This window comes from Lytechinus pictus, chromosome 4 (assembly GCF_037042905.1).
Source record: "Lytechinus pictus isolate F3 Inbred chromosome 4, Lp3.0, whole genome shotgun sequence".
NCBI classification, from domain to species: Eukaryota; Metazoa; Echinodermata; class Echinoidea; order Temnopleuroida; family Toxopneustidae; genus Lytechinus; species Lytechinus pictus.
Genome location: NC_087248.1, coordinates 13406857 through 13429479, shown reverse-complemented (window position 1 = coordinate 13429479; position 22623 = coordinate 13406857). Strand labels below are relative to the sequence as shown.

The 22623-nt window shown below is 36.2% G+C and overlaps 2 protein-coding genes across 5 annotated transcripts; both read left to right on the top strand.

Moving 5' to 3' along the window:
* Positions 1 to 4186: 4186 nt before the first annotated feature.
* LOC129258987 (uncharacterized) lies at positions 4187 to 10263 on the top strand. 2 transcript variants are annotated; one of them, XM_064098429.1, is made up of 2 exons: positions 4187 to 4481; positions 6717 to 10263. In XM_064098429.1, the coding sequence occupies exon 2, from the start codon at positions 7312 to 7314 to the stop codon at positions 8746 to 8748; it is 1437 nt and encodes a 478-aa protein (XP_063954499.1). In that variant the 5' UTR covers positions 4187 to 4481; positions 6717 to 7311; the 3' UTR covers positions 8749 to 10263. The 2 variants fall into 2 exon arrangements, with proteins under 2 accessions (XP_063954499.1, XP_054753229.2); XM_054897254.2 differs by having other exon boundaries at positions 6712 to 10263.
* Positions 10264 to 13291: 3028 nt separating this feature from the next.
* LOC129258986 (probable tubulin polyglutamylase TTLL2) lies at positions 13292 to 22422 on the top strand. Of its 3 annotated transcripts, XR_010293365.1 has the most exons (3): positions 13292 to 13850; positions 15932 to 20133; positions 20310 to 22422. XR_010293365.1 is itself a non-coding variant. In XM_054897253.2 (2 exons), exon 2 carries the CDS (start codon positions 16036 to 16038, stop codon positions 18268 to 18270), a length of 2235 nt encoding a protein of 744 aa, XP_054753228.2. In that variant the 5' UTR covers positions 13292 to 13850; positions 15932 to 16035; the 3' UTR covers positions 18271 to 22065. The 3 variants fall into 3 exon arrangements, 2 of the variants coding, with proteins under 2 accessions (XP_054753228.2, XP_063954498.1); XM_054897253.2 differs by having other exon boundaries at positions 15932 to 22065; XM_064098428.1 differs by having other exon boundaries at positions 13334 to 13443; positions 15932 to 20793.
* The last annotated feature ends 201 nt before the right edge of the window (positions 22423 to 22623 follow it).

Here is a 22623-nt window from a genome sequence, read left to right as displayed (position 1 = left end):
TGGTGATTGTTTGGGGAACGTCGTTTTCTATTGCGGCGAAGAGGTAGATTCCTCAATAATTCTAGTGCATGGCATCCGATATTTGGCCTTCCCAGACCACCGACATTACAATATTGTCGTGTCCGCTTCCGAAAGCGAGTTCAAACAGCCAAACGATTCGACGGACGAACTACGATGTGAAACCATCATCGTGAATGTAACAAAGATAGAAACGCCGTCGGCACCTGATGATGTGTCTGTGACTCAAGAAAATGGCTCTTCGTCAAATTGCGTCGTGAGTGAAGTGAAGAATGCGACTGCAGGCACCTCCGTCCGACAGACAGGCGTTCCGATGGGAACAATCCTCCTTTCTGTGCTAGTCTTGTCTACCTTGGCCCATGGTGTCAGCATCATTGCCTTCGTGTACTCGTTCAGAAATGGCGGCAATTATGATGTGAAGAAGCGTGAGTAAAATAAATTAGGGGTTCATGATCACGATGATGTATCAAGAAAAGGGCTCAAGCGCTTGTATTGATGTGTAAATTGCAACGGTTATACAATAACTGTTCAGTGCTTAAAGATTGTATCATGGGCCAATTTATGACCTATCAGTGATGATAGTTTTCAGATATTTTGTTCACTTCCGTATGAATGGTAAAAAGCATCTAAATTGTAAAATATATCTGTACTACAGGTCATCTGATGCATCGGTTTGTCCTCTGAACGTATCATGTAAACGACTATTGTATATCAATGTTATGTAAGTGATAATCATGAGAAATCTATTGTACAAAAATGTAGGATAATAATACTAATACTTTTGCAAATAAAAATTATAATTTCATAATTTGATCAGTTATGAGTTTACGTTACACGGAAGAAATGAAATGCACAAACAGCTAGCACGCTTCTATACGACCCCTAAATAACAGTTTTATTATATTGAGCCTGGAGAATTATATTGTTCGTAGGTGGCTCAAAAAAACCTCGTAGGCTTACATCTGTTCATGTAGTATATTTAGTCACCTTTTTTAGTTGTACCTTAATATACCAATTAAATGAATTCATATTAAAATTATTTTTTTTGTCTTGTCTTTTTTTTACCTTTATTCTAATTATATTGAAAGAAATAAATTCCATAAATCAATGGAGCCGATTCTGAAGCATACGAACGGCTATTCAATAAGATATGATTTGAAATGTATGCCATACATTATGGTTTATTTTGATGGACATGATATTTCTGAAGAAAAAGGTTAACAAATAATTTCTCCTTTGATTCCTTGTAGTTAATGGTTTTTCCAGAATGTATAAAAAATTAAAATGTATAAAAAATCAAGCCAATATTCCTTTTTACTCCCTCTGCAAATATGAGTTTCAGATTATTTATTTGAGGTTTCGGTTTAAATTACAAAATTTGCACGTTGTAAGGAAAGAATCGCATTTTGCTATATTCATTCACCAAGTGTATATTATAAAGATAATTCTAGTGTGCGTGGTATGTAGCTATTTTACTGAAAATGATCTTGTAATGTAAACGCTTCATAGTGTTTCAAAATGTGAATGTATATATTTATATATGTATGTATATTTAGTAGTAAGTAATGATGTCTCAGAACATTTAATTATCTCTGTGTTATCGAATTTGTCGAATTATGGGTGTACTAAAATAAATACATTATTAAAAATTACATCGATTGTGGTGAAAATGCATTTGAGTCTATATAACTTCAAAACCGAAATTGTCATCCTTACTAATATTGTAAATTCTTTTGAGATTGCATTTTGTGATCAATTCTCAAAATTTCCAGCGTTTTGTCTTAATGTTTGTTAAAAGTTTGTATCTTGAGGACATTGTGGATTTTTAATTTAATTGAGATGAAGTCTTTAACTGTAAGATTTTTGTTATCTCTTTCATTTAATGATAATGTCACAATATTAATCACACAATAATAAAGGCACACATATCACAACCAGGACACTTATCTATATCATTAGTCCTTCTTCTTAATTAAGATCTAGTTGCTTTTACTTTCATTTGTGCTTTGAATACAAGTTATGATAAGTAAATGGCGAGAATGAGTGGCGTGAGATGATTGATGCCACTTTGCATTCATAAGGAGTTGGTTTCTAGAGGCATTTGATATATTTTATAAAATGTACTTCCTCATTTAGATAGACCTTGCTATTAATTTGAATAAGACTCCTACTATTACCTTTAAATGGTGATCTTTGATATTTGCTGGTGGAAAGTACAAACGTTTTATTGTAAACCTCATCAACGTAGGTACACGCTTGGTAAAATAACGCGAGTATATCTCACATATTTGACGTCTTTATTCACAAGATACACTCCCACTGCAAGTACCCCCACACAAGATTAAAGCAACACTAGGAGATAGATCATTTCTGATGTCAGCCCCACGACTATAGAACAAACTTCCCCTCAACATTAGGAATTCAACAAATTTACATAATTTCAAGTTAAAATTAAAAACCTATCTATATCAATAGTATGTACAGCACCTAGGAAGCTCTTGCAGTGCAATATAATATATAGCAATAGTTTTTGTGCTATATAAATGTATATTATTATTATTATTTTAAAAAGAACATTTAAAACAAACGTTTCAATAATTATTCACAAATACATTCCAATAAGAATTGTGTAATCCTTCATCGGGCTCCACATGATCGTCGTCTTACAAAAAAAAAATAATGAAAAGTGGGAAATACTTGACTGGAAAGACAAGACATCTTGATACATTTTCCCCAAAACCGAATATTTTTGGTGGTGGGGTTAACTAATAACCGATGAGAACTTGTAGGAGATTGCAGAGTAATAGCACATGTTTCCTTTAAAAAAAACGCTGACACTCGGCTTCAAATAAAGTGATCTGGCTTACATCAAACACAAAATCGTATATGAGACCAATAACATTTACTTCAAAGGCAATATTCATGATAATGGGATTACATTTTTATATATAAGAGAAGCAGACTATTACTGAAATTAGAATAATCGTATGTGAGAACAATAATATTTACTTCAAAGGCAATATTCATGATAATGAGATTACATTTTTATATATAAGAGAAGCAGACTATTTCTGAAATTAGAATAGTCGTATGTGGGGCCAATAACATTTATTTCATATGCAATATTCATGATAATGGGATTACATTTTTATATATAAGAGAAGCAGACTTTTACTGAAATTAGAAGAATCGTATGTGAAAACAATAATATTTACTTCAAAGGCAATATTCATGATAATGGGATTACAATTTTTATGTATAAGAGAAACAGACTATTACTGAAATTATAATAATCGTATGTGAGAACAATAATATTTACTTCAAAGGCAATATTCATGATAATGGGATTACAATTTTTATATATAAGAGAATCAGACTATTACTGAAATTAGAATAATCGTATGTGAGAACAATAATATTTACTTCAAAGGCAATATTCATGATAATGGGATTACAATTTTTATATATAAGAGAAGCAGACTATATTACTGCAATTAGAAGAATCTGGAGAAGAATAAACGAAAGATCTCACCGTATTCAGCGAGTTTGAAAATGTGGATATTCGGAAGAAGAGTAGAGGTCTAGGAATGCGGGCACGCGAGCAATATAAATTGGGTGATGTTTTTTTTCTATATTTTTATTTTAAAAAAGACTCTTTTTAGTTGTATACTTCTGAGAGTTTGAAATGTCCATCATGTCAGATTTCACAAAATGTATCAAAAAGTTCTTTCTCAATAAGCCTATGCCTTTTGTGTTTTCTGAAGGTATGAGAAGATAGGTTACACTATTCGCCACTGACATGATGGACCTCAGAATATTTTCATTACAGAAAAAATTTGCTTTTTACACGGACAGAGGGAATAAAAATTACTGGCTTATTTCCTCTCAAATATTCGCGATCAGCAAAGACAGTATGATTACGGTAGCTCGTTAGCAGATAAACTAACTTGTAACTTTTTTTAATCTTCTTTTAAAAAGTTCGCATAGATGTGGATCTCAGCTTAAGAGAAATACTTTAAGCCAGAGAGATTGCATTATTATGTCTGTTTGAGGTTTTACTTCGTTATTGTTCGTCTCTCCGAATCCCGTTTTATATTACGTAACACTGAGCACTAAAGACCTTTTCAGGCGATATTCTTCTTTTGTTCCCGTCCCCGTTCCTCGGCACATTGGCCACTCGTGGGTAAAGGTCGCCGGAACATCGTTGAGAAAGCAAACACTCGTCTTAAAAATCATGAATAAAGTGGATATGTTAATGATACAGCGTTCGTATTTAAGTCGAAATAAACGACGGACGTGTCACTGTATTGCTATCTACCACCGAAAATTCCCACTTTCATACCAAACCCAATATCGTTGAGCTTAATTCAGACTGGCGTGATTGAGGAAGATCAGTTTTCCTGTTTAAGTGAACATGTGACAAGATTTAAAATGAATGGGACTGGCACCATCAGATAAGCAAGGTAATTATCAAATGTCACTGCAGATATCGCTGTTTTAATGTGTTAAGTTTTAAATGTGCTTTTATCTGGCCCTTAATTTCCAGACATGATGGGAGCATGTATGTGGAAATCATTTGTTTATTGGTGTATTGGGTGTGCCAGGTCCCTTTATCTACATGTATGGTACTGGGAAAGTAATGAGTGGCAGATTTATGAAAGCCATTTTATGAATAGGTGTTACCTGACTAGCATGATGTAAATGTTATGCAGTATAAAAAGGATCAAAATCACAATCTTGGCGGCGGTCTGCTATGAGTTGCAATGATACGCCCGATCGAAGTTTCAAAACCAATCTTTGGCGATATACAAAATGCAGTTATTTTTATCCATCTACGTTTGCATGCGGATGCCCAAGATAAATCCAAATTAACTTTTTTAAGGGGTTCGGGGATTTGTCGGTGTGATCTCTGGTGATACTCACACTAATGTAAGTTTAATATTATATAGTAAGGCATAAATGTGAGAGGCATATTTACCATGTTTCAAATTCTTGTAAATCATGTAGATACCAACGAACAAAAAAAATGACTATGCATTCCCTTGGCATATCCTGGTCATTTTTTGAATTACTTTCATGATTGAGCCTCTAGCGTTTATACAGACTGTACCTATTTCGGTATTGATGGCAGTTGGCTTTTTATTATTTTTCTTTGATTCAATAAATAACGTTCTATTCTTTGCCGTTGTCATTAATTGTAATCTCGGTGATTTAGGCAAGTAATCAACCTTATGATAACAATAATATTTTTTTTAATGACGTTACTTGTAAAGGGCATATCACTCACATAAGATAGCCCCTATGTGATAAAATATATAGAGATAATTATGTTAGAACATAAAAAAATAATAATTTCATGTCTAGTACTGTTTAACAATCACTTATGGTATGTAGTCGTCAACTGCCATGAGCCTCAAAATTATGGACATTAGATTACATTCAAATAACGTTTGTTACGTTACGATGGTTTTGCTCTAGTATTGGCCAATCAGTCATGCCAATCATTGAAAATGTCGAGTTATATACACCATTGTAGACAGGAATAATTAACATGAGGCACCTAATTATGATGATAATAAAGGCTGTAATAGTATAGGTTGAAGTTAGCTTTCTTTCAACAGCCTCTTTGCGTTTAAGATAATGGCGTGAGTTCATTATGAGACAATGCTTGCACGCTATAAGGAAATGAATATACATAATGCTTTAGTCTGGTTTAATATATACCGATGAAAAAGACACTCGTTTCCTGGGTACACAGCTAAGGGAAAAGGGAAAACGAGAACTACCAGATAATCCCTTGTATAGAACCCAAAGCTTTTGTATCTTATGAAGATAACTTTATTCTATAGTAAGGGCCTAATCATTACCAAGATTGACCAGGATAGTTTCATCAGATCAACTCAATCAGGTTTTGGAAAGAATGATCAGATTCTTTACAAGGGACGGGCGTCGGCATCCCCCACCCCTTACTCGACAAACTATTTTTCAATCTAATTAGAAACGTAACTATCTTAATCCGACACAGTGGCGGATCCAGAGGGGTACATCTGACCCTTGTCCCCCCCCCCGAAAGCCTTTAAAAATAATGGAAAATGTCGTGCATGAGCAAGATACCTTTTTTTTTTTTGGGGGGGGGGCTGCCAAACTTTTTCTATGGAATATCCTGGACCCGCCCCTGATCCGACATCCTCATAAATACTACATTCTAGCAGTAATCAGAAGTGTGACTACGGGTGGATATCTATTTCCAACTTTGTTCCATAAAGAAATTTGATGAAATACATTCTGACCAAAGATTTTGCCACAACAAGGCTCGAATGTTCATTTAGTCATATGCTCAGCTTCCAGGCTTGTTTTGTAAAAAGTAATATCAATATTCTTTTTGCGATAAAAACTCGAAAATAGTAGCATAGAACATAGGATATCAAAAGCAAGGGTAGCTAAAAAAAAAACTGTTTCCTTGGAATATGAACATGGAGTAGCTGCTTATAAACTGAGATACTATGGTCCAGACAGTCCGTAGACTGGACTAGTCTCCCTTTCATTGTTAAATAATTTTTTTTAATGATGATACTCATTCAAAATTACACATACCGCGTATCCTTGTTGTAAGAAATTGTGGCATAAAGATATTAGCTTCCTTGATTATCGTAGATAAATGTTCACTTGTTTCATCTTTTCTTTTACACCTAGAAAAGGCCAGACGATATGCCAAGATGCTGCACAAACCTACTGAAGATCGTTCACCAACAGAACTAAGTTTGCTGATAAGCTGGTGTAGAATATGAATGATATGGTGATGTAGATGAGGCTTCTCCAAAGACACCGAAATGGCTGAACGACCCCGATGAACATCTTATACGATACTTCTGAAGGAAGCATGGAGGCAATAATCATTAGTTTTTATATTTTCTTGTAATAATAATCATAATTCAGTGGACGTGGTCGGGTTCGTGAGGAGGCATGATCCAGTCTATAAATCAAGGGTTCCAGGTGTTTAAGAAAAAAAGACGCGGGCGTCTGTGTAAAGATTATTCCAGGAACAACATAGAAGATGAAAATTAATATATAAATATGGACTAAGAAAATAAGATCAGGAAGTGATTATATGAATTTCATCAAAGATACCTCGAGATTAAACAATAAGAGGGTGCCATTATTGGTATCACCTGGTCCTCCTGGTCTCTACAAACGGACGTAAATATGTATTGGACAATAATGTAGTAAGAGCTGATAGCGAGGGACTGTCTACCGTATTATTCATAGGACCTAGCAAGATACTCGTCAGTGACAATGCTCACCAGGACACTTCGTTTAGGTGCACTCCGCATTGGAAGAATTTTGTCATGTAAGTCGAGGTTCTGGCCCTCCCTTGCTCTAGTGACTATCATGCTTTATGTGATTGGATCATTGTCATTCATGTTGCAGGACAAATCTCTATCAAGTCTAGGCTTCGTACATAATTCCGATACAAAGCTCAGGGAACTTCTGGATTTACCAAGTCTTAAGGACCAACCGCTGTCGGCTTGCAAAGCTAAGATTAAGGTGATCGACGATCAGGCTTTAGGAGATGGTTGCTTCTTCCGTGACCGTCTAGAGTGCGACGGCATGCCGACAATCAATTCCGCTTTCGTAGACGTGGTCAATAGGAACGTCGTGTTTATAGGCACTCACTTCCAGAATGATTCGTGGATCAACGATACATTCCTTTGCGAATTTCCCGATGGCAATGTATCGATGGTAGATCCTTTGATTGTTGATGATCGCAGCATGGGTGCACAGCCGCAGTATGTCTTCGTCATGACCTGCCCGGTTCCGGCGTTCTACTTCATCTCTTTCTTACCACATGATCTTCCAGCCAAGCTTCAGGTAAATCTCATGAAACTTTCAGCTCCAGTTCAAAGCTATCGTTACATACCACTATGTAAAGCCGGATGGAATAAAGTCCATTATGTATCCATTTGTACGATGGTCAATAACGTCGATGAATACTTTGAAGATTGGTTGTTGTATTACCGTTACATGGGGATCGACCATGTATATGTTTATGACAATTCTAAAGATGGAACATTGGTAGGAGTTCTCGATCGCTTCATCAGCCTCGGGTTCGTCACCATCATCCCTTGGGCGCATACTTTCACATCGACAAAGACGTACCTCGAGGTCCAAATCGCTCATGAAAACGACTGCCTTTGGCGACATCGACACGACACGGACTGGATCCTTAAAATCGACGTCGATGAATTTATGCAGCCGATGTTCGAGGCACCCACCCGACTGGTCGATTTCCTGCACGGGTTTGAAGAAAAGCTACCGCCATCGGTAGGCATCGTCCGCGTTCGGAACTGGTTCTTTTCGCGTCCGTCGTCGAACGTTAGCAAGGCGATTGTGTCGGGACATTCCGTCATCGAGAGAAATCCTTGGCGGAGTCCCGAACCGACTCGAGAAGGGCGTGGTCGAGAAAAGTGTTTCATCCGTCCCCAATGGGTGCATTACTTCAAGATACACGCCATGAAACTCGGTGGTGACAGTGTGACGTTGAATCCCTATACTGAAATACGACTTGCACATTACAGAAGTGAGAATCCAAGGCATCGAAATTTTCACATTCACAAGTTCATCCCGGATGATAGCATGGTGAAATTATGGAAGGCAATAAATAGATGGGTCCTTTTCACCAAGGACAGGGTAGTTGTCTACGGGTATAGGAAACAGAGATATATAACATGATCAAATCGGTAACTTTACTTCTAAGGACAAGCAAACATGCAAGAATATTGCCACCATGCAGCGTTGACAAAATTCTGCGTTCTAATAGAATATTGAATTTTTATATTTGAATAAACATTTCAAGTAGAACTCAAGTGATCTAATCAATTGCATAACTTTATCCAAATGTTATTGGGATTTCGATATATGCGATAAACATGCTCAAACTCAGTATTTTAATGCTTTGCTCTGCCTTGGGAGTGTCTGGGGTGGGATGCAAAGATTTTCTTTTCCCGCTTTTTTTCGTTGATTGAAACAAACTTTTGAAATAATACTTTAACCTTTGTTTTCGGCAGCTTTTCAGACATTGTGTCGAATCCTAGCTGCAGAGACTCAACCCTTTACAAAGCATGTTGTCACGCATTCATTCGTATTTAACACAATCTGAAATGTATTTGAACCTATAGGCCTATAACTATGAAAGCAGGTATTCACCACATTCAAAAGAAATTTTTACATGACATATTTCCAAAAAATATATATATAAGCCGGCCACCATATAGCATGACCTTGTGCAAAAGAAGAGAACATTATATTACAGATCACGCCGTCGCGTCGCGTCGTTATAATCTTATAGAACATTAGCTGTAAAATAAGGATTCTCATTGACTTAAGTAATTTATTATGATTTATTATGATTATGCAAATTAATACCTTCTAGTTACAAGGGGTACAACCTGAAAATAAAAGGATGGAGAAGGGTAAAATACCATTTAGACCAAGGACTTACAAACGATATCATTCATCGGCACATTTCCCCTCTTCCAGTCTTACTCGTTTAGAGTGAACATGTAATTTTATGGATTATGAACACATAATTTAGCTAACACCAGGAGCTAACATCAATGCATGAATGAGAAATAGCCTGAAGTCCAATTTGGGGCGATATATATTGAGTTGAATTCCATTTATTTTTCTTTGGCCATAAGTCCATTAAATATTGACAATCATTAACAAAAATAAGTCAATGACGGAAGTATATTATGTTTCGCATTATTTAATGGTAAATACCTGTATTTGGCAACCGTATAGCAATGTAGACCGATCCTATAGAATTAAAATTAAATCAACCTCATTGAACCTCGGTCTATCATGTCTAGCAGTATCAGCGATTCTCGGTGGGTAATTTTCTGCGAATGCGATCAATCTGTTCGTGATAAATCTGGCAATTGAATGTTGACTCAAATACAATATTATCTTAATTTGTAATAATGTTTAATTCAATATATATTGTGTATAAGACCCACATCATTTGTACTAGAAATAGACCTCTCAAAGTTATGCACAAAATCGTTTTTGTTATATTGCCGTAATGAGTATGCCCATGAACTCATCAGCCGGTATACTGCAAGTTCGAGTCATAGATACTAGTAGCTGATTTATTTATACATGCACGGTTCGTTTTCACATAGACCTACCTCAATCTCACTATGTTAAAAGAAAAATAAATAAAACGAAATTTTCTTTGGAAATTCACTTACTGCAATCATGTAACTGTTTTCTTTTCTTTTTCATGTTTGTTGGCCTAAACTCTTGGTTATCAATTTTCACGGTGCGTTAGGTGCCATCTTCGCTTACTGGACTTTGAAGAGCTGTCGATAATGCGTAGGTGGATTTAGAGTCCGATGATCATTTATAACCAGGTTTTGTTCAGTTGAAATGTATTCCATGTCTTGTTGAAAAATCAATATATAGAAAAATATTAGGCCTACAAAATTATGTGAAACAAATGACAATATTTAATATATGGATGAGTGAGGGAGACAGAACCCCTTCGGCCGATGTCTCATCCCCTAAATGCCCCGCGATAGGCTAATTTACACCGCAGAACCATGAATAAACAAAATTAAACTAAACGAAAAAATACAAAGTTAAACAAAAGATAAACAGATAATTTGAAATATATATACATGTACATGATATTTACCTCAAATGAGTGCAACACTAAAAAAGCCCGAGGAGATCCGATGAGTTAGATATATATGCTAGTGGCCATCATACCTTAATTGAAAGTTGCGATCATTATGCTCCTGTGCCACTTGAAAGGCATGCAAAAGCACTTAATGCTAATAGAGTAGTCTTATTGTGAAAATTATCGTGTAAACTGATGAAACTTAAATTAATCAATGAAAATGCAACAAGGGGGATTAGATATCACTATTATGACCAGTTGACCACATGTTTTAATAGGGAAAATGAAAATATGCCTTAATGATAAAAATATACTGAGTGAAAAATACACTTATATATAACATTAATGCCATAAGTGAGTTGATTGATTGATTGAATGCATAAACGAATGATTGATTGATTGAATGCATAAACGAATGATTGATTGATTGATTGATTGGTTGATTGATTGGTTGGTTGGTTGGTTGGTTGGTTGATTGATTGATTGATAGATTGATGATTGATTGATTGATTGAATGAATGCAAAAATTAATGATTGATTGATTAGCTGATTGATGGATTGGTTTTATTTATTTATTCTAAATTGATTTATCTAATGATTAAGCGTCAACATTGCCGGTGATTGATTGATTGATTGATTGAATGCATTTGATTGACTAATTGACTGATTGATTGATTGATTGATTGACTAATTGATTGATTGATTTATTTATTGATTGATTGATTGATTGATTGGTTAGTTGATTGGTTAGTTGATTGAATGAATGATTGATTGGTTGGTTGGTTGGTTTGATTTATTTATTTATACTAAATTGATTGATCTATTGATTAATCATCAAGTGATTACATTGCCGTTTATTGATTGATGGATTGATTGGCTGATTGATTGATTGATTGATTGATTGATTGATTGATTGATTGATTGATTGATTGATTGATTGATTGATTGATTGATTGATTGGTTGATTGATTGATTGATAAAGTTTTTTTTAAGGGGCTCAAATGAATACAAAAGTTAAACCGATTATTCTTTCCAATTTCCTACAAACAGAATTTGACACAAATTTACTACAATATTAGTTGTAAAATGGCTATAGGAGTTGATGGTCTAAGTTAGGCCCTACTAATCTGCGGAAGTGATTGCGAAACCATTAACTATAGTCATAGAATTTCAAAACTCTTATTTGATTTTAAGGGTGCAAAAATCCCAGGGCAAAAATCAACCACAATTCTCAGGGGAGCTACAGAACATCCACGTTAAATGTCTACTTTTAAGTCCATTTTAATACTTCCCTCTTTTTCAAAAATCCTAAGAAGTCTGAAGGGTCCACATCATAGAGATAGGGCCTATATACTAATTTTAGTATGTATCTCTATACTCCACATTAAAAAAAAAACAATTTAATTAAAATATCGCAACGCATACCCCTCCTTTCGGTAAATACTCTTTGAAGATATTGAAGATTATCTGTTGAAAGTGCGTGGTCTTACATTGCATGCCCATTAGAATGAAAAATAATGTTCTTTTATATACTTCACACCACATTTTTCATGGGAAATAATTAATGTTGACAGTGTACACTAACAAGTTTTTTCTACTTTTCAATACTGAGGCGCAAGGGCCATCATTTTTTAGAAAGGATTATCGGCCGATATCATGATTAATGAATGAGATTGATGCGGGGCCAATGAGCCATGATAAAGAGACTTACAGTTAAATTAAATAAGATTTTTATTCCAATTTAAGCCTACGACTCATTACCTGATGCATATTAGATTATAATTCTGAGTTCAACGGAAGCTGATGTCCCTAAACGTCTTAAGCACATATGTGTTGATGGAGGGCTATAGAAACTATAATTATATATAACATAACGGACATAAGCTTATATATATCTGGTCATTATTTTTACCTATATCATAGCAATCGAATAATAAAGTAGGAAGGGTGCAGTTTGAATTTATAGCAGACGCGGAACCAGGGGGGCAGAAACCATGCAATAGTATGCGGCAGTCCAATTTTGTTGGTGTTTTTTTTCTGACAAATTCGCATAAGCACCCCGTAAGAAAAGTTCGATTTTAAACCCGCGCCTTTAAAGGGTACCTATATACATAATATAAACTTTAAAAGAAATGAAGTAATTTTACCAATGAATTTCAAAGGGTACATGACAATGGCGGATCCAGCATGGGGCACATATCAGGCCAGTGCCCCCGGCCTCCCCTCTCATTTAAGGCACCCATGTGTCATGCATACGCAAGTGAGGACCTTTTTTTCTTCTTTTTTTTTTTGCTTGTCAAATTTTTCTTGTACTAAAATGGCCCCGCCCTCCTCCCATTTTGAAAATCCTCTATCCTCCCTTGCTAGGCCTATTATGTTGAGAAAATTTATGCATTGCTTTTGTTCCGCTTTTTTATAGTATGGGTATTGGTATTTTCTATCCTTTTATATATTTGTGTGAAAAAACGTTGGAAGCAACTTACATGTCTGCATTCATCAAGGACCAATAAAATAACATAGCCTAATTATGTTTTTAATGCAATGTAGAACGCATATAAAAAAAACTCTTGCTGTACTATTAATTCAAAGTGCGCCCTCTCTTGTTGTAATGCGTAACTAAGTTACGTATCAACTGTGCCAGCTCTGATATCAATTCAAGCAGCTAGCAGGCAAGTGATCCTCCGGACCGGGTCGACCGTACCCAGCTTCTAGATCCTGCATGCATCCAGGCCACGTACGTACCGGTAAGCCCGGCGGCCGGCTATATTCGACTCCGCGGCGCAGTTAGCTCGTTCATTGTCGACTTCGACAGTCGCGCCGTTGTTTAACGGACTGGTAGATAGATGATGATGAGGATGATGTGCACGTCTGAGGTAATACGGGACGTCTAGAATTACAAACACGGCAAAATTTGAGAGCATGATGAGACCGAGATAGCGCCAGACTCCTGACTTTCGAGGTCGAGGCGGAACAACTTCGTTCACAGATCAGCTACGCTACAGCTTCAATCATCAGCATGTCTTGTCATTTTATGTCAATTGTCATTGCAAACAATTTCAATGATCTGCCAAGAGTTTAACGTGATGTGCATTTGTTGAGCATAGGCCTATATGTTATTGAGCAGACTATAAAGACAATTTATTCAATTTTGGTAAGAAACTAGCTATGATTAAATCTGACTCATTAAGACGTTGGACTAATTTGCCAACTGAAACTTAAAAGTGACGGGGCCAATAATGGGGTCGAGTGTCCGGACGTTAAACTTTTCTAATTTTGAAACCTTTTTTTTTTTTTTGCTTTTGTCTTTGACTTTGGCTCGGACAAAAAATATGAATTTAATAGTTGTAACTTTTTTGTTTTTTTCTCTATAATATTGCCTAAGACTTTTGCACTTTAATTGAAACTTTGCTTGTTAACTTTTTCAAAAAGACAAATGGCTGTTTAAAATAAAATTGATTGTCCGGACACACGACCTGTCGGGAAACATATTCGCTGGCTATAGTTTTGGCCCCATCACTTTCAAGCCAATTATTGGCAATACTATAGTAGTATATAACTTAGTTGGCTTGCCTGAAATTTGGGTGAGGGATTGGAAACAGAGTTCCTATTACTCCTATATTCTGACGCTGGCTCTAACGTTAGTCTTGACAATTTTGGAAAATCAAAACTCCTTTTTTAGTAAACTTAAAACTACAAAAATAAGGCCTGCTTGAAATTAATAGATCTGCCAGTCAAAATGTTGGTTGGTATCTGGTATTGTCCATCCGTTACCTATCTTTTCCCTTTCTGACTTCTCTCTCTTTTCTCAAAATCTCGCTTTCTCTCTCACACACACAAGCCTCAGCCATACATTACAATATTTACCTCTCCCTTTCATTCCATTCTCAGATCTGATATTTCTTGTGTGATGTCAATTCAGTGTGTGCGATTTACCTTCTTTATTTTTAGATAGATGTCCTTCCACTATATCTCATACATACCATTTTTTTGTTTTACTTCTGATCTATATGTTTTCTATGTTTATCCATTACGGTAGGCCTACTGTGCAACTGTATTTTGACAATGTTTTGTATTGTTTTGCGAAAGAGATTAAACTGGACTGAACTATGGACCCCATTATGCGATGAAATGCACCAGTTTTGTGCCATGGTACAATTAAAACCTCTTCAGAATTTGGGCCTTTTCTCATTGGGATGGTGAAACAATAGGTTTCTATGAATTAATTCATCTTGGTTTAATTTCCTTTTTTATTTCCTGGTTGAACGTCATGTCTTTTCCGAGGACACCTTATATTATGCATTTACAACTATTAAAGTGTGTGGTTTTTTTTTTATCTGCTATGACCATCTAACAGTAAAACCAACTTTCCTTTATGTTCTCCTAATTATGGAAAAGACAACGAAGGAAATGACTTTTCTTTCAAACTCATTTTCAAAGCATCAAGAAACACAAGAAAAATTGCCAACTCGAAAATTATCATAAATATGCCATGGAGTTCCTTCACAAGAATAACACTTTTATTGTGACTTTAATTTGCTGGGTCGGAGCTGGGATTTCATCTAATTTCTGACATCACATTGGATATTGTTTGTTTTTGCCTGTATGGGTCTAAAAAGTTCTGTCATCCTTCAAATGTGCTTGGATTGCGACAACTTCTATTTGTGTAGTGGCACTCATCATGTAGCAACATAAGTGTCTTTCATTTAGCCCTCTGGCATTATTTGTATTGTGTGTCTTACACTATGTAATATCTTTTGTAGTCCTTGAGCCTCCCTTCTAGTAGCCATTTCAGTGTGCAAACATATATTGATTAGGACCTACTCTGGCTAAGCTCAAAGCAAACTTGTTTGTTTATAGAGTGCAGAGCTTTTTCTTCACCTTCTAGTGAGAGATAGATGGGCAGGCATCGTTTCTTATTAAAGTTCTGCTATGTTCAAAAGTTTAAGACTGATGGAATTAAATGTGCCAAACTTGCATTAATAGGGTGCACATTCAAATATACCTTCCGTTTGTCCTACATGTACATGTACATATAATTAACCTAGAGCAGTCAGAAATTTCATTTTCCCTTTTTCTGTATATCGTTTTTGTTTTTCCCCCCATTTGAACAAGGTTATTTTTAAACAAAATTGTGCATATTTGTCTAAAGATTCTTAAATTGATCAAAATAATGAAAAGTATTCGATTATTCATCAATTTAATTTTATTTTCCTTTTCTTTCTCCATGTACAGATGGAAATTCTGTGTTTTGGATAACTGATGAACATTTATAATTGGTGATGATGATATCACGCTGTACAGAGCGTGATGGTTGACTGGTGAGAAAAAAGACAGAAATGTTGTCTGAGAATCATGGCTGTGCTTCTCCAAGCAACACAAAGCCACTGATTTTCAGAATCAACGAGAATGGTGTGGGACCTGAAGTGGTACGCGATGTCCTTCTGGATAGGGGATGGGAGGAGTTTGTGGAGGGTGAGATGGAAGAATTTGACTGGAACCTGTGGTGGCGCACCAGCCGCTTTCGCCTCTGTGACTATACAGACCTGATGCCATGGCAACGCTTGAACCACTTCCCAAAGACCATTGCAATCACCAAGAAGGACACCCTAGCAAGGAATATGAGACGGATGAAGGGTGTGTACGGGTCAGCAGTCTTCAATTTCACTCCAAATGGATTCAACCTGCCCAATGACTACACCAAGTTTGTTGCAGAGTACTCCAAAAGGCAGCAAGCGGATAAGGAATCTGGCAAGAAAACTTTGTGGATATGCAAACCTGCTGACATGTCCAGGGGGCGTGGCATCTTCATCTTCAAAGACCTATCTGACCTGACCTATGACTGCAGTGCAGTTGCCCAGAGGTACATCACAAACCCCCTTCTCATAGGAGGCTACAAGTTTGACCTTCGCATTTATGTGCTGGTAACCAGCTTCAACCCTCTGCATATCTACATGTACCAGGAAGGAATTGTTCGATTCAGCACAGAGAAGTTTGATCTGTCTTCTTTAGGGAATATGTTTTGCCACTTGACAAATACAAGCATCAACAAGCTAGGTCCTTCTTACACTGCTCATAAGGAAGGTGTAGGACCTGGATGCAAATGGAGTCTCACTATGCTGCGGAACTACTTCAATCAACAAGGTATCAATGATGAGGTCATCTGGCAGAGGATATGCAACATTGTAACATTGACCATGCTGGCTCAAGCACCTACAGTACCCAAGTCTCCTGGATGTGTGGAATTGTTTGGTTATGACATTCTAATTGACGATAATCTCAAGCCGTGGCTGCTTGAAGTAAACTTCAGTCCTGCGTTAGGGTTGGACTGCACTGTGGATCATAACGTCAAGAGACCACTTATCAATGATATTCTAGACCTCATGCATTTTGAAGAGGGAGATGAGAATCGCGGAGGGGAGAAGTTTGTGAAGCTCAAACAAAAACAAGTTTACAACTCAAATAGACACAGCTTTCTCATGCCAAGCAAGAGAGGGTTTATACCTAAGTCTGCAGTGAGAGATAAACCTATTCTTGATCCTGTAGGTAAAGTCAACAAAGCTGGGTCTAAATCATCCCTCTCTAAAGTTTCTTCAAGGAGTAGAGTTACGAGTGGTGCCAAGCTAGCCCCTATCACCATGGGCAGTGTTCAGAAGGTTCCTTCAAATTCAGCAGCTAAGAAACAATTATCAGAGGAGGACTATGATGATGAGATAGGGGCTGCTTGCAAGCGAACATCTAGTGAAGTAAGCTTACAGGATTCCAAATCATCACAAGACGAGCAGTCATGCAATGAACCCAATAGATCTCAGTTAAGTAAGTCTGGCAATGGCATTCAGAATATTCTACCAAGTCTGGAGGATGCCCGAAAGCAACTGGACAGCAGGAGGGAGTTGATACGTAGTCAGCAGCGAAAGCGCACTCCTCTTTCATCGCCTCGTCGGAGACCCTCATCCAACTCCCTGGGTAATCCTTCCTCCATTGAACTTGTTGGTGGCAGAGCGGAGGCATTATCGGGCATTTCTCTGAGCAAGTCGCAGAGTCAACTGCCCCCACCTTCCACAGGGTCATGCAACACAGAACCTATGCAGAGCAATCAATACGCAAAGACGTCCAGGAGAGGTGGCGTCCTTCCATCAGGCAACTCGCAGGGATCATCTTTAGATCAAGCACAGTTGAAGAAGAAACCTGCCCTGACAAAACCCTTGACATCCAGAACGGGTTTGAAGATGGGGGCCAGAGATGGTCCACCATCAATCATGAGAACTGAACAAGGTGTGCAAGGTTCCAAGGCGAAGTCTTCAATGACGCCCCTTCAAAGGGTTGGTGACTTTGTATTGACTTTTCCATTCAATGAAGCAACACGCCGTGCCAGTGCTCCATCTCTTGATATCCGTACCATCATCAAGGAGACCCAGAAGATGCTTCGAAGGACCATCTGCAAGGCTCAGTCCAGTAAGCAGTTGACTCAAGGCTTGTTGCGGGAAAAGCAAGTTTCTGGTGGAAGCGTCAAGCAAGAGAGGGAAGTTACAGTACAGTGGACCCCTCTGATATCGCAACCAGTTATGAGCTGAGAAGGTTGATGATTACTTTGATTTTGTTATAGAGATCTTTTGTACCAATGCTGCCAAATTGCTCTGTAAACTTTCTTGCAGATGAAATTCTTTTTAATTCCTTGATTGAAGACACTGATAAAGCAATACTATACAGTATATGTCACTCTGTTTGACTCTGTAGTAGCAAATATCTTCCAGCCTAAACTAAAGAGTGATTGCAAACTGATGGGAACTGACATTTTCTTGTTTCTGAAATGACATTGATCAACATGTGTATCACTTCTCACTTTTGCTTTTGACTTCATCACCTATGCAAACTACATGTAGTATCAAATAATGTCTATTCTTGTACACAGTACTTCCACATGTATGTACTTCACTGAAATTATTAAGATGATTATGTCTAATGTGGTTGATTCACAGTATATGGGGCAACCAACATGATATACATCTACATGTAAATTACAAATTACTGTTGCAATCTACTGAAATCGTGCCATTGGATTGGCAGAGGGCAAATTGTTACAGAATACTTGTGTGTTATTTTCAGGACACACTGCCCACATCAATACCTTTTGGAATGCAGTAGTCACCTACTCCCCCCCCCCAAAAAAAAAAAAATAATAATAATAATAAAAATGATCCATACATGTATAATACATATACATTATACATATATCACTGATAGTAATTACAAAATTTTGGAAGAAAAGGGAGACCATTACATATCCGTATGATATACATTGGGATTCATTTGAATAGTAAATCAATTATGCTACAAAAGCACTGCTTACACCAGGGGGGGGGGGGGAGAATTCCCAAATATTGCCAGAGAGCCCTGAAAAAAAATTGTAAAAGCCCTAAAAAATCCCCAGTCACTGCAGTGTTAAACATTATCTAATTTTGCAGATTTATGGAGTTGGTTGTGAAAATGATAGTCCCCAAAAATGAAAAAATTGATTTGCCTGGCTTACACTGCCCTCCCTAGTAGTTGCCATGATATATTTTTGTTGACCTTGCACAATTTAGTTTTTCACAAGAAATCAACTGAATACTTCAAAGATGGCTTTGTGAATTGTGAATCTTCCACATGACCATAGCAATACTAACTCTGATCTTCCTTCATATTCCTATATTGGACAAAAACAAATGAATGCTGAAGAGGAAACAAGCAATAAATTCTCTACATTTTTAGCTTTACCTTTTGAGTATAATAATATAAATTTTACATCAGTTACTATCAAATGGAAATTATAACTGTAAATATTCTATAGTTGATGTCTTCCTAGCATATATTGATTCACTAAAAGTTTGATCTGAAATTATAAATGTTGAAGTTTTGAAATAGATGTATGCCTTCTTTATAATATTGTAGGTATGGGGATTGTTTTTGGAAACTAAATATTTTAATTGACAACGATTGTCTATGAAAATTGAAATTCTACTATCTTCCAACAACTGCACGTTGACTTGACTTGACATAGATATTGATTGGGTTTTACATGGTTTTCATATGAAATGGAAAAGTTCATGGTGTTGACTGTAAAAAAATAATTCATGTGTTACCATGAAATGATTGGGGGGCTGAATCAGCTCATCTTCTGTAGACACTTTTCGCAATAAATTTGTAATATGAGAAGTTCTCATTTTTTAAACTTTTCTTTAGACACCAAATTCTGTGACACCTAGGTACATGTCTGAGGTTCTCAAAGTATGCATGATTCTGTATATCATGAAGACATGAAAATGCCATTTACAATCTCAATTTCAAGCTAAAAAAATATTTTTGCTATTCTGATTAGGCTATAGATTTGTCCATGTGCATGTAGTTGTAAGAATATACAGCACAAAATGTCAGATTTTCTTGATGAATTATAATGAGCACAGTTTTGTGAAAAAATGATAGGCAATATGTGCATCAATTTTCATTGCATAATCTACCCCCCCCCCCTGTCATTTTAGGTGTCTAAATAATCCAGTGTTTTAAGAGTTACATGTAAAGTGAAGATTATAAATATTTATTTGATTCTGATAGTAGTGCAGATATATGACTGCAGTACACATATACTTTGCTACGACTTCTGTGAAGTGTTAGGTCTTTTAGGTGCATGCCATTGTAGTTTGTTGTGTTGTTACTAATATGGTGAAAACGAGAAATATTTTTATGTGCACACAATGGGGGGGGGGGGTATATTTTACTTCATAGGGGAATAGCATAAGTCTTATCTGTACAATGTGGAAAATATAGAGTACGTTTTCTGTCTTGTATGGCCATTCCATGTACATGTAGGCTAGAGGATTTGAAAGGAAAATGTAGAGCAACTTGAAAAGTATATATGAATCAATAATCCAAACATACTAAACTTCCTTTTCTTAATGGGGACATCCATCTTCTTCGGGTCTTTAATAGTGGGGAGGTTCATGGAGTGCTTTAATATGCTTGCAAAATGAGACAATTCATTAACGTATCATGCAATTTGATATTGAAGAATAAGAGATGGCTCTCGTGTTTTTTCACTTTATTTTCAGTAGTTCCCCCCCCCCCTCAAAAAAAAAAAAGGACTTGTATGGGAGAAAAAATGGTATTGATACAGTATTACAGGTGAGCCGTAGGTATGTCTTGATGATAGAAGATCATATCATACCAGCAATAAACATTTCAATGAAGTTACATTAGCCCCCCCCCCCCCCCCCACTATAGTATGGACATAATTAGTAAACAGCCTGTATGTGTCCTGAAATGAAATGCAAAGAATTGGAGTAGCAAAAGTCCTCAATTTTTAATCATTACTATTATAGAACCCATAATTGACAACTGTCCCTATATGAAAGGGAATTCTAGATTTATTTTCTACCTCATTGATTTGTGTTAATTTATTTTGAGGGCCGGGTGTGTACAGTACATTTGTTGTGAAATTTATAGTTCTTCCATTCCATCAACTACTGCAATCTTGTACACAACATCTCAATATAAATCTAGGAATATAATATATGACTTACATGTATACTCATGTACACAGCTGATGTATTTCCGAATTCAAGCAAATCTACATTTTTTAGATAGATACAATATTTAATCTACGTTTGGTATGTACATATACGAGTACTATGTATTTGATTTCTTGACAGGGATTTCCTTAACAATTGTTGTTATCGGGGCAATTAGGATTGTATACACTATATTTATATTTGTTTTCTCATAAATATTTGTCATTGATTCATACCAATGAACTCTCATTCGGATATGATGAAATTTACTTTGTGTAAACTGTTGCTTTGTTGCTCTATAGGCTTTATAGCATAATGTGTCCATTTCTCACTTTTTGTGGTTTACATGTATGTGTTTCATAAAACTGTTACAGTGGATTTTACAGACAATGGGTACCGTAATCCTTTCTTGTGGAAAATGATACATACGAAGTATTCATTGGTGTTGATTTGGTTCCTAAGAAGGGGTCACCAGTCATTCGTAAAGTCACTCGTAACTCACGAACAGCTTTAAGACACACTCCACAGGTTAGACTGATTTCATGCAGTACATGGCTAGTTTGCAGACAACCGTAATCAGGATTGTTGAAACATATTACTGGAGAGTGGTCTAAATTATCAGACTACCAGTCTGAATGGGCTATTCATTTTGTTTTTGTTTAAACAGGGTAGTCCTATGTATATCTCTATGTAGAGGCAATTTGATTTTTCAAAACTTTTGTGGGGCCCTGAGGAATTATGATATTTGTTCATCATTTTAGAATAAAGCAATAAATAGGACTGAATAGTTAATCACAATTGATATATTATATGTTAAATGATTTTAAGAAAAAAAAATATGAGAGAACCCCCCCCCCCCCCCCCCTAACTTGAAAAAATTACAGATTTCTAAAGTCTGAGATTTAACTTATGTAAGATTTAATGATTCATATTGTTTATTACACAATGTATTTGTAATGCTGCATATTGTTTCAAATTTGATTTGAGTGAGATAGTACAATATTAGTGCATGGTTTTGTATTTGTTTTCATGGGCAATAATAATAGTGCATGGTTTTGTTATTTGGTTGCATGGGCTTGCCGCCTTGCCGTGATGTATTGTTGGTGGATTGAAAAAAAAACAGTTCTCTTTTAGCTTTAATAAATGCTAGATCAAAGATATATATTGGTATTAATGTTGAAATCTGTGTAGCCTCTTGTCGTTTGTCCAGTGTATACATACTCTGTATAATAAGTTTTGATTAGATACACATAAATGGTATAGATAAATGGTAAAATATAATGACTCTGCCATCATTGGCTAATTCCATTGTAAAACACTAATCAGCCAATCAGAATTAATGTTTCATTTGAAGTTGACGTTGAAAGCAATCAATGGTAAGTT

What these genes read in the sequence shown, in the direction of transcription:
- LOC129258987 (XM_064098429.1), top strand. Translation starts at nt 7,312, where the DNA reads ATGCTCACCAGGACACTTCGTTTAGGTGCACTCCGCATTGGAAGAATT.
- LOC129258986 (XM_054897253.2), top strand. Translation starts at nt 16,036, where the DNA reads ATGTTGTCTGAGAATCATGGCTGTGCTTCTCCAAGCAACACAAAGCCA.